Source organism: Panthera uncia, chromosome D4 (genome assembly GCF_023721935.1).
Source record: "Panthera uncia isolate 11264 chromosome D4, Puncia_PCG_1.0, whole genome shotgun sequence".
NCBI lineage: Eukaryota > Metazoa > Chordata > Mammalia > Carnivora > Felidae > Panthera > Panthera uncia.
In genome coordinates, this window is record NC_064807.1 from 27,351,625 (window position 1) to 27,363,178 (window position 11,554).

An 11,554-nucleotide genomic window follows, 5' to 3' on the forward strand; every position below is an offset into this window, starting at 1 on the left:
ACTTGGGGGGACATCTGAGAAGCTGCCTTGAGTTCTGTGGTCAGTGCTGGTCCACTTCTGAGCTGCCCTCCCCGAGGACCAGGAAACCCACTCTTGGCTGGGCCAGGGCCTTCTTGAGGTGACCCTGCACGGCAGGCTGGCCAGCACGCCCTGCCTTACCTGCCTTGGAGACAGCCAGGAAGGACAACCCGCCTGTGAAATGTCTGTTCTCTGCCCTCAGCCTTTGGTGGCAAGCTGAAGAACCCGCTCCACGTCGTGCTGGTGGCCACCCACGCCGACATCATGAACGTGCCTCGGCCGGCTGGAGGCGAGTTCGGGTATGACAAGGACACGTCCTTGCTCAAGGAGATCAGGAACAGGTGAGGGTGCCGCTGGGGACAGGGGCCATCTCACAGAGCTCACGGACACCGGAGGAAGGAATCAAGGGCCTCCTTTGCTTGGTTGGCTTTGTGGCATAGATTTCATTTTTTATCAAAACGTTGAAAACACAACAAATGCAACCAAAGTAAAGGCCACGGGATGTAAAACAACAGACTTATCACCTCCTTCCTCACCTCCCAGTACCACTGCCCGGGGGACCTTCTGTTAGGAGTTGCATGCGTCAGTTCTCAGCTTTGTGGAGGCAATTATAATCGACAAATCGTATTTTAAGATACTTGAAGTGCGTGTGGTGGCGATCTGATGCACGTTATGAGAGGACGCGCCCGTCTAGTTAGTTAGCACATCTGTCACCTCACATGTTTCTCTGTCTTTGCTTTTTATTTATTTTTTGGTGAGAATGGTTTTTGTTTTTTGTTTTTTTGAGACTTCAAAACTGATCATGTATTGAGTCACTAAAAGTAGGCAATAAATCTGTCCCCCGCCCCCTGGAAAATGGTAAGAAATTTCCACAGGCGTGGCAGAAGTTTGAATTCTGGGTGAGAATGTTTAAGTTCAACCCTTAGCAAGTGTTAGTCGTATAATACAGTGGCATCGACTGTTGTCACCATGCCTGACACAGATGCGCGGTTCTTTTTGTTGTGTTGGCTCTCAGTTCCTCTGATGACTGTCATCTTACCACCGAGCAGTACTTCTCAAAGTCTAAGTTGCCACTCACCAGGGGCTCGTGACAGTCACCTGGGGGTCCTGACCTGGTCACGAAAGTGGGATGGACAGGAGGGGAAAATACCAGAGTGCCTTTCCTGGCAAGCATTTATGGAAAACTTTTGTTTCACTGAGCAGTATGAATGTGCATGGGTCACGGTGTAGAAACGTGTGGTTTTACTTCGTGTTTGGCCAAAAAACGTTGAAGCTGCATCTCTATATAATCCGCCAGTAACACAAACTATTGGTTTATCTACTGCAGACACTTCCCTGTTGTCCTCCTGATAGGAAAAAGAAGGCTCATGCTAGTATTTTCCATTGAGGGAGTGGCCTTCATGCCTACCCTCTGCTCTTACCCATCCCTCTGTAGTGGCCTCCGTCTTCCCAGCATCCGAGGTGAGGGCATGGGCCTCACCTGTGCTGCATCAGAGGACCTGAAGTCTTCCCATACTGTGTCACTGCCAATTTGTGCAACCTGAGCCACCCCCCCCCCCCCATCCGCAGGACTGGGAGCTCAGGGGTCCCAGGCCTCACACCACCGTAATATGACGAGCCAGTGGACAGTGGGGAGGGGGCAGCCTCTGCAAAGTCACCAGGACATTCTGGCTTCAGATCAGCTATACGGGAGCCTCATGTCCATGGTGACACCTGGTGAGACCGCATCACCCTGATGAGGCCACTGCCCTTCCCTTAGGTTTGGGAACGATCTTCACATTTCAAACAAGCTGTTTGTTCTGGATGCCGGCGCATCGGGCTCTAAGGACATGAAGGTACTGCGAAGTCACCTGCAAGACATTCGGAGCCAGATTGTCTCGGTGAGTGTGCTGGAGAGCCTGTGGTTCCACCTTTGCCCAGACCATCCGTTCACCCCGGAGCTGGCCTCTTCGTGCTCCTCTTGGTTAGATTCGGTTCTCAGGGGACCCAGCACGAGGCGGATGCATGGCTGTGTTTGTGTCCCACTGGTCTACAACAAGGAACGAAAAGTGAGAAGCAAGGACGTGGCCGGGAGATGAGGGAAGTTAGGAGCGAGGGCCCCACCTTAGAGCATATGGGATTCTGACGGTGTTAATGGTTAGTTTATAAGTGACATTGCCTTTTACAAATCATAAAAACTGCCCAGAAGTGAGTTACTGTGAAATGCTTAGAAAATGCAGAACAATAGAAGAACCGTCACCAGCAAGATTTGTTGAAGGACATAAAGTAATAGATACTCAAACGAACTGGAATGTGCTTGTGGAGGGCAAGATCTTACTCAACGTTTCATTTTCGCAAGTTATATAAACTTAGTCCGGTACCGGCCAGCAACTCATGGGAATGAGGAAATTGGATGTTTTGTCTTAAAATTTCAGCGGAAGGATAAATAAGGCATATTGTAAAGGCTGTGTAACTAATAAATCCAAAATCAAGAAACCAATAGATGGAATAAATTAGTGAATACAGAAGTAAAGCACAACATCTACAGAAATTTAATAGAAAACAAAGGTGTTATTTCAGTTTGGGGGAAGATGTTTATTTCATCAGTGATCTGACACGACTGGCTATTAGTCTAGAATGAAGTGAGATTGAATTCTTTTCACTACAAACCCCCAGAATAGATTGTGGGTGGATTCAAACATATAAATGTAAAAAAGAAAAAAAAAAAAACAACAGCAGTATCTTGAATGTGTATTTAAAATACCTTGATAGTGCTTTGGAAAACCCTTTAGGCAATATCGAGGACCCTAGAAGTTTTCACAGAAAATATACCTATTTGACATTACAAAAGCTAAAATTTCTTTTCTGGCAAATAAACTCCATAAACAAAGTTAAAAGGAGAAATCGGCTGGAAAAATTACTCTCAGTGCCTCTGACACGTAAAAGGTTTCTAATCTATAATATTCAAAAAGTTCTCCCCAACTGATGAGAAAGGATAAACACCCCCAAGGGCAAAATGTTCCCTGGAAAGTTCCTGCTGCCCCAGCCTGCGTGTAGATGAGGAGGCTGTGTCCATCCCTCCCTGGGTGGGGAGTGGCCCCTCCAGTTACAGCTTACTCCTTCTCTGCTGTGAAATGCCCCCATTCACAGCACCAGGCTCCAGTTCCAGACGTGCTTTTGGAATCTTCAAGAAAACTCTGGGCTCTCCTGAAGCCTGCCTGGCCCCTGCCTTCTGATGGGGGCCCCACTATGGCATAGAGGGTGAGTGGGGAGTAGTCTGGGGGAGCTCAGAGGAAGCCAGTCGCAGAGAGCAGTGGCCAGTGATCTGGGACAGAGGTCTGTGAAGGACCAGCACCTCCCCACCTGGTGGTGGTGGCGTTAGGGCCTCTATGATAGGCTGTAGGGGTTCCCTGAAGTTTTGAGCTGAGGTGTGGTGAGATTGTCTGCTTCCCAACCCCAACCCTCAATTCCTGAGGCCAAGCAGGCAGAACCCACCACAGACTGCCTTTATCCTTGGGAACTTTGTTTTAGAAACAGGGAGTGGAATTCAGCTGACATAAAGGTGGGATTCGAGAAGAGACTGCCTGGTTAATGATGTAGAGCAGCGGTTGGTTTTGTTTTTGTTTTTGTTTTTAATTAGGATGGTGTGCGGATTATATGGGCCTGTCACATAGATGATTTATTTAATCAAATTAAAAGATTAAAAACCTATTTCAAGGGTGGTGAGGGGATGGGCAAAATGGGTGAAGGCGGGTGGGAGATACAGCCTTCCAGTTGTGGAATGAATAGGTCACAGGGATAAAAGGCACAGCATAGGGAATCTAGTCAATGGCATTGTAATAGTGGGAGGTGCCATAGCTACACTTGTGGTGAGGCCAGCATAGCCTACGGACTTGTCCAATCACTGTGTTGCATGCCTGAAACGCATGTAACCTTGCATGTCAACTATACTCAAATAAGAATTTTAACAAATTACGAAAAAAGAAAGCTGTTTCAAGCCAATTACCAAGAATTAGTCTAATTTGAAATAGTATTTCCACAGCAATCCTACAAATACTTAATATACTGGTAAAAACTCACTACAGTATTGCTGATGACAGTTCATCTCTTTTCCTCTTCCTTTGCTCATAAAATTAACCATCATCTGGCTGAAACAGTCACTCCAGAGGAGGGGGGAGGGGGCGCACAACTTTAGGAGTTGGGGAACACTGTGATTGAGTCCAAGAGCATTATTGTGAAGCCTCACCACCTGTTTAATTATTAGCAATAGAAATGAAAGCATCCACGGGGTGCCCGGGTGGCTCAGTGGGCTAAGCGTCCGACTTCGGCTCAGGTCATGATCTCCCAGTTCATGAGTTCAAGCCCCGCGTCGGGCTCTGTGCTGATAGCTCTGAGCCTGCAGCCTGCTTTGGATTCTGTGTCTTGCTTTCTCTCTGCCCCTCCCCCATGCACACTGTGTCTGTCTCTCAAAAATAAACAAACGTTAAAAAAAAGGGAAGAAGAAATGAAAGCATCCATACCATTTTACCCTTGCAAATGGATTTTGCTTAGAGGCAACACTTTAACAAAAGAACCGCCCAGTACCCAACCAAAAAGCACTAACTCATCCGAAGTATTTTTGCAATAGTGCAGGAAAGAGCACCAAGCTTTCTACCATCTCCAAGGGAGTCCCCTCAGCTGCAAATTGACCTGTCCTGTGCTGTGTGTCCTAGGTCTGCCCTCCGATGACCCACCTGTGTGAGAAGATCATCTCCACGCTGCCTTCCTGGAGGAAGCTCAACGGGCCCAACCAACTGATGTCACTGCAGCAGTTCGTGTACGATGTGCAAGACCAGCTGAACCCCCTGGCCAGAGAGGGGGATCTCAGGCGCATAGCCCAGCAGCTCCACAGTGCTGGCGAGGTAGGGGGCTGGAGACCAGGCAGGGGTCTGGGAGGGGCTCGGGAGATTGGTTTCTGTCCCCACTGTGAAGGTGGTTTGAGCCGAGAGAGGCAGAGTGGAAACTGCCCGACGACCCATAATATATCCAGACATGTGGCGATCACAGAGGCTTCGGTGATCTTCTGAACTGCAGTTCTCTGCTCTCCCATGCACCCTAAGAGCTGGTGTTTGGTTTTCTTCTGATGCGTTTGTTTTCCAGCTTGTGTCAGGGAGCACAGTTTCTACCACACTGGGCAACTGGGCCTCTCCTCTCCTCCGGGGGCGTCTGTTGCTTAGCTGTGATTCCTGCAGCCTCTGGCCGGGGCTGTTACCTGCTCCACACAGACTCCTGGGTTCACAGATGGTCCAGACAAGGCAATGACAAGAGCCTGTCCAGAGACACTAAGGCCCAGCAAGCAGTGTCCCCAGAAATGACAGCCTTTCCCAGAAATGGGAATCTTTGCTCCCACTCATGTGGCATCCAGATCGCTGTTCTAATTGCATCCCGGGAGAGGGGAGCTGGCCTTTGTATCCCTCTGTCCTGTGACATCCGGGGACAGTTTAGGCTAGTCTGGGCCACGAAAGGCAGTTCTGAACGTGAAAGCCCAGAAGCAGTTCTGAGATTTTTAGACCCCAGGAGCTTCTTTCCTGTGCAGTCTCAGTCCCACCTCTGACTTGAGGCCAGTGCGTGTAAATCATAGAGACTTGAAATTACAACTGAACTTACAACTGAACTAGAGTGTCATGCAGTGACAGCATGAGCCTCTGAACTTCACTGAAACTACCAGTAATCTATAGACCTCTCCAGCAGTACTTTAAAGTCATTGAATTTGGGGCGCCTGGGTGGCTCCGTCGGTTTAGTGTCCGACTTTGGCCCAGGTCGAGATCTCACGGTTTGTGAGTTCAAGGCCCAAGTGGGGATCCGTGTTGACAGCTCTGAGCCTGCAGCCCGCTTCGGATTCTGCATCTCCTTCTCTCTCTGCCTCTCCCCTAGTCACGCTCTGTCTGTCTCTCTCTCTCTCTCTCTCTCTCAAAAGTAAATATCAAAAAAAATTTTTTTTAATAAACAAAAATCAGCATATAAATTAAAAAAGGGTTGAATCCAAGGACTGGGATCCAGACTTACATTATAAGATGCTTATTATAAGATTAACCATAAAAATAAACTCACTCCATTGGCCCAGTATTCTCTTGCCTTCCATTATTTGACCAGCAACTTCTAGATCAAAGGTATAATCCACTTTATTCTGCATCTCACACCCCTCCCTGCCCTTGAGGCTTCAGTGAGTGATGAATGAAGACTTGATGGTAGGAGTAAGGAAGGGAAATATCGGTCAGGTGGCCCCCTCTGCTTGGCCACCAGCCTCTCCCCCAGTGCTATTACTGCCGCTAGTGAGGAAGGCCCGAGTCCTATGCACATCTCACCACTTATCCTCATGATGCCTGTTTCTGCTCCCGGATCCCTCACTGCCCTTGGTCATCTGTCCCCTTAACCTCCTCCAGTGTGGCCAGTGTCTCAGCCTGTCTCCCGTGATCCTGAGGGGATGGCAGTGCCCAGAGTTGAACTGCAGATGATGTCCCCACCAAATGCCTTATCAAGAAATAGATGCTCTACCCTCCAGGAACTGTCAACCTAGGGACCGGTTTGAACAGAATCATATGCAGAGGGTGTTTCAAAGCTGTCACCGGAGTGTGGACCAGAAAGTACTCTTGGTACAAACAGTGAAGAGCCTCAGGCTCCGTGTGAGAACAGAGTGTCCCTTGGGTCAGCACTGTGTGTAGACCTGGCCCTGAGCAGGGAGGGAGGAGAGGAGGGTGAGTGTTGCAAAGAGACCAAAGTTGTCTCTGCTTTTTGTCATATTTCTTTCTTTCAGACTTTTGCTTTTTAAAGAAATAAAGGGGTCAGGTAAGCTCCAAGTCTCCTCTGGCCATCTACTATAGTCTCCTTCCTCTCTGCCCTCTCCAGGGTGCTTTCCAGACCTTTTCTCCTATGCATATTAAAATTTTATATCGTGGACTCATATAACAATTTGAATCTCTCTTTGAAAAATCTCAAGCTTTTAGGGAAGTTGCAGGAGTAGCTCAAAGAATCTTCATCTACTTCACACTTAAATTAATCAGTTGTTTACATTTTGCTCCATGGGCTTTGTCTCTTTCTCGTCTATTTATTTACTTATTTATTTTGCAAGTATCCTGACATTTCACCCCTCAGTACTTTAGCCTGGATCTCCTAAGCAGCGGGGTGTTTTCCCACTGTTACAGGGTGGAGGACGGACAGTCAAGTATCCCCCACATTGAGACCAGAAAAACAGAGCAGGTGACTCCTTATAGTTTACACAGTTTTAATTGGGGTAACTTCCTAACCGGGGAGATATGGCGGGCAATGATCCTGCTGTGCTGCTGGTCTCCACAAAGTCTGGACCTTAGTCTACAGATGTGATAGAGCGAGGGTTGCACAGAAGGGCAGTGCGGTGAGATCAAAGAGTCCGTGTGCAACTCACTGACCTCTAACATCGAATTAGATCTCCTGGCTCCACCTGTGTGTCAGGAAAGGGAGAGACTTTGTTATCTTTAACAAATCTACCGGGGTTGGGGAGGGGCAAAGCAAGCTTCTCACCCTCCTGGCGGTGGCGGGCATGTCTAAGGTATGTATATCAGTCTCCAAGAGCCCCGGGAACACGTAGCCGGGGGCGTCAGCGAGTGGACGTGAACCAGATGGAGTGCCGAGGATAACCATACAATGATCACATCCCAGAAGCACATAGATGTGACCTTGTTATTGAATGTATAGTTCGCACTCCAGTGTTTGCCACTTGTCCCAATAATTTCTCTTGTAACTGCTTTTATTCGTGTATTTTGGGATGTAGAGCCCCGTCAAAATTTACTCCTTGCATTTACCTGCCATCTCTCTCTCTTTTTTGTCTTTGAATTTATTACCTTGACCTTTTTTTTTAAAAGTCAAAGGTAGTCCTTTCAGAATCTCTCTTATGACCTTCTCAAGCTGGCGTTTTGGCTCAGTGTTTGATTTCTGAGATCCATGAATGCCCTGGGTCGTTTTTTGCAACATGTGCACAGATTTTATCATTGCTCTCCTCCTTCAGTGCTCTGAACAGCTGGTGCCTCTGGCCCTCTGTGTTCCCGTGTGTGACCTCCTGTTGTCCCTTCTGGCAGATCAACATCATGCAGAGTGAAACAGTCCAGGACGTGTTACTCCTGGACCCCCGCTGGCTCTGCACCAATGTCCTGGGGAAGCTGCTGTCCGTGGAGACCCCACGGGCCCTGCACCATTACCGGGGCCGCTACACTGTGGAGGACGTTCAGCGCCTGGTGCCTGACAGCGATGTGGAGGAGCTGCTGCAGATCCTAGATGCCATGGACATTTGTGCCCGGGACCTGAGCAGCGGGACCATGGTGGACATCCCTGCCCTCATCAAGACTGACAACCTCCACCGCTCCTGGACAGATGAGGAGGATGAGGGGAGGGTCTACGGGGGCGTGCGTATCGTCCCCGTGGAGCACCTCACCCCCTTCCCATGTGGCATCTTTCACAAGGTCCAGGTGAACCTCTGTCGGTGGATCCACCAGCAGAGCACCGAGGGAGATGCAGACATCCGCCTTTGGGTGAATGGCTGCAAGATTGCCAATCGCGGGGCCGAGCTGCTGGTGCTCCTGGTCAACCACGGCCAGGGCATTGAGGTGCAGGTGCGAGGGCTGGAGACGGAAAAGATAAAGTGCTGCCTCCTCCTGGACTCCGTGTGCAGCACCATGGAGAACGTCATGGCCACCACTCTCCCAGGGTTGCTGACAGTGAAGCATTACCTGAGCCCCCAGCAGCTGAGGGAGCACCATGAGCCCGTCATGATCTACCAGCCACGGGACTTCTTCCGGGCGCAGACTTTGAAGGAGACCTCGCTGACTAACACCATGGGCGGGTACAAGGAAAGCTTCAGCAGCATCATGTGCTTTGGGTGTCACGACGTGTACTCACAGGCCAGCCTAGGGATGGACATCCATGCATCAGATCTGAACCTCCTGACCCGGAGGAAACTGTGTCGTCTGCTGGACCCGCCCGACCCCATGGGGAAGGACTGGTGCCTTCTGGCCATGAACTTGGGTCTCCCCGACCTTGTGGCAAAGTACAACACCAATAACGGGGCTTCCAAGGAGTTCCTCCCAAGCCCGGTCCACGCTCTGCTCCGGGAATGGGCCTCCTACCCCGAGAGCACGGTCGGCATCCTCATGTCCAAACTGCGGGAGCTGGGGCGTCGGGACGCAGCAGACTTTCTACTGAAGGCGTCCTCAGTGTTCAAAATCAACCTCGATGGCAATGGCCAGGAGGCCTATGACTCCAGCTGTAACAGTGGCACATCTTATAATTCCATCAGCTCCGTCGTGTCCCGGTGAGGGCAGCCTTTGGCTTGGGCAGGGTGTCTTCGGATTGCAGAGCAGGGGGATGCAGCCCATAGTCCCGGCAGAAATTCCCCCATCCCTCCCTGTGCCCACATCCTGAAGGTCCCCGCCCTCCCTCCTGCTTCACCAGTTTCTCTGCCACTACCTCCCTCCTCCCACACATTCCACTGTGTGTGAACGGTCTTTGTAGTTACAGAGCAGACCACAGCCTGTCCTTTGGCCAATTGAGAAGCCAGTATCCCTCCTCCCTGTGCCCTAGATCATCTCTCATCCGCCAGCACCTTGCTTCTTACTGATAATTTTACTGGAATTCCTAACTTTTCAATGAAATTTTTTTAACTACTGTATGAATTGTCCTAAAAAAAAAAAACAAAAACACACATTTATCCCAAATGTGTTTCTTATAGTCTTTTCCTTGTCAGACCATGTCCTCGTCTTATCCCTTTGATATTTGTAGGACAGACTCCCATGTGTGGAATCCCACTGTCTGACTGACAAACAGACAACATGTGAGGCCTTTGCAGAAGAGGCTGTGTCTGAGACCATCCAGGGAACGCTCCCTCTGTGTCCCCTGCTGTCTGCTGATCACCGCCTGAGGTGCTCCCCCCTGAGTCGTGGTTTTTCCAGAAATTTTTGTGTTTCATTTCACACGGAAAGGGGAGGAAGGAATCCTCTTCTAGAGTGATTTCACACACAGTGTTGTTTTCATGGTAAGACACGTCCTTGCTGCTCTTGTGTAAACGTCAACGTGCGCGTCCACGCGGAACCCTCAGAGTGTCCGCTGATCATTCCCGCTCATCTCAGGTAGAAGGTGACACAGCTGCAGGAAAGGAAGGTCTGCGGGAGGACTCAGCAGACCCCTGACTCCTGCTCGGTGGCAGTCTGCTGTCATTTGCGCGGAGCAGATGGTTTTCACATGTAGATCCTGGTTCGATGACTTCCTGTCTGTGAAGTCCGACAAAGAAGGCGAGGAAGCAAGATTTCCTGCAGTGATTTTAAGTAGTGATGGAGTTTTAGGTTGAAGTGAGGGAACACGTCCTAATTCTTCTGTCCTGAGAAGCGTGTAATTTTAATGTTACATTACATGTGTGTATATGTGTGTATATATATATATATATGCATTATGTATATACATATATATGAATACAGGTATTTTTACTTAATCTATACAATGTAGTAAAAACATGTTGGTTTTTCTTTTCTGTTCTCTTTTTTTTCTTTTCTTTTTTTAAAAATATAAATAAACTATTGCTTGTTGCATTTGATTGTTGGTCTTTAATACAAAAGGAATCCTTTTTCTCTGTTTTCTCTTCAGTCACCAAAACCCCACATGGCGGGGCAAACCAAACTGAAGTCCAGAAAGTCAGTTAACCTAAACTCCCGTGTGGAAACACCCGGCTCATTTGGGGGGCATTAGTACTAAAGTTGGGGATGGTAGGGGGAAGCAGGAGGAGCCCAGATGGTTTTCACACTGTTGTCACTTGAAGAAGGGAATCCCTTCTGTTGTCCTTGGGTGACCCAAACACCACTGGAGTCCTTGAGTGCCGCCCCGGGCCTGTGGGGAGCTTTCTCTGTCTGTACAGAGGTGCGGGGACCAACCCACAGGAGTAAGAGATAAACCTACTGCCAAAGACGCGTATCTTCTATCCTTCCGGACAGAGCCCGTGGCCCAGGCCATGTACTGGAAATGTTAGCTTTGACGTGCATGGAAGCACTCAGTGACAAAACCTGCATTTAGTAAAACCTCAAGACTTTTTAAAAATACATCGACAAAGAAAAAAATTTGGAAGGAAAAAGATTAAAACGGTAATGATTTTCTCTGTGGGGCTGGGGAAACAGGTCATTTCCATTTTTCCAAATTGTCCACAATAAACACGGTCTAGTTACATTAGGAAAATAAATGAATGAAATAAAACTAAAAGCTACATAGACACGCCTGAAAAGGATGGTACTGAGATCGAAGCTGTGGTCACCTTACAAAAGTAGATGCTTTTATCCTGTGTCACCTCTGTCCTGAGTGGCCACTTCACTCTCTCCTGCTTCAAAGAGTGTCACAGGGGAGTGACATGACACCAGGCCACTGAAACCCCCAGGCACAGAGTAAGTCTCTGGTATCACCTGTATGTAAAATCTCAGAGAAGGATGTGACTGGGGCAACCTTGGGTCCCAGAGCAGCCCTACACAAAACACGGAGGGAAGGGAGGTGGAGTTCTGCAAGGCCCTGGCCC

General features: G+C 48.9%; 1 protein-coding gene across 6 annotated transcripts in view; it reads left to right on the forward strand.

The window, feature by feature from the left end:
• Positions 1-10,589, forward strand: part of DAPK1 (death associated protein kinase 1) — a 188,603-nt gene extending 178,014 nt beyond the window's left edge. For all 6 annotated transcript variants that reach the window (XM_049611764.1, XM_049611634.1, XM_049611563.1 and 3 more), the window contains exons 23-26: positions 221-359; positions 1,778-1,898; positions 4,710-4,898; positions 8,088-10,589. In XM_049611764.1, coding sequence (XP_049467721.1) covers positions 221-359; positions 1,778-1,898; positions 4,710-4,898; positions 8,088-9,320 — 1,682 coding nt within the window. In that variant the 3' untranslated portion in view covers positions 9,321-10,589. The remainder of the gene's footprint in view (positions 1-220; positions 360-1,777; positions 1,899-4,709; positions 4,899-8,087) is intronic.
• Positions 10,590-11,554: the final 965 nt, after the last annotated feature.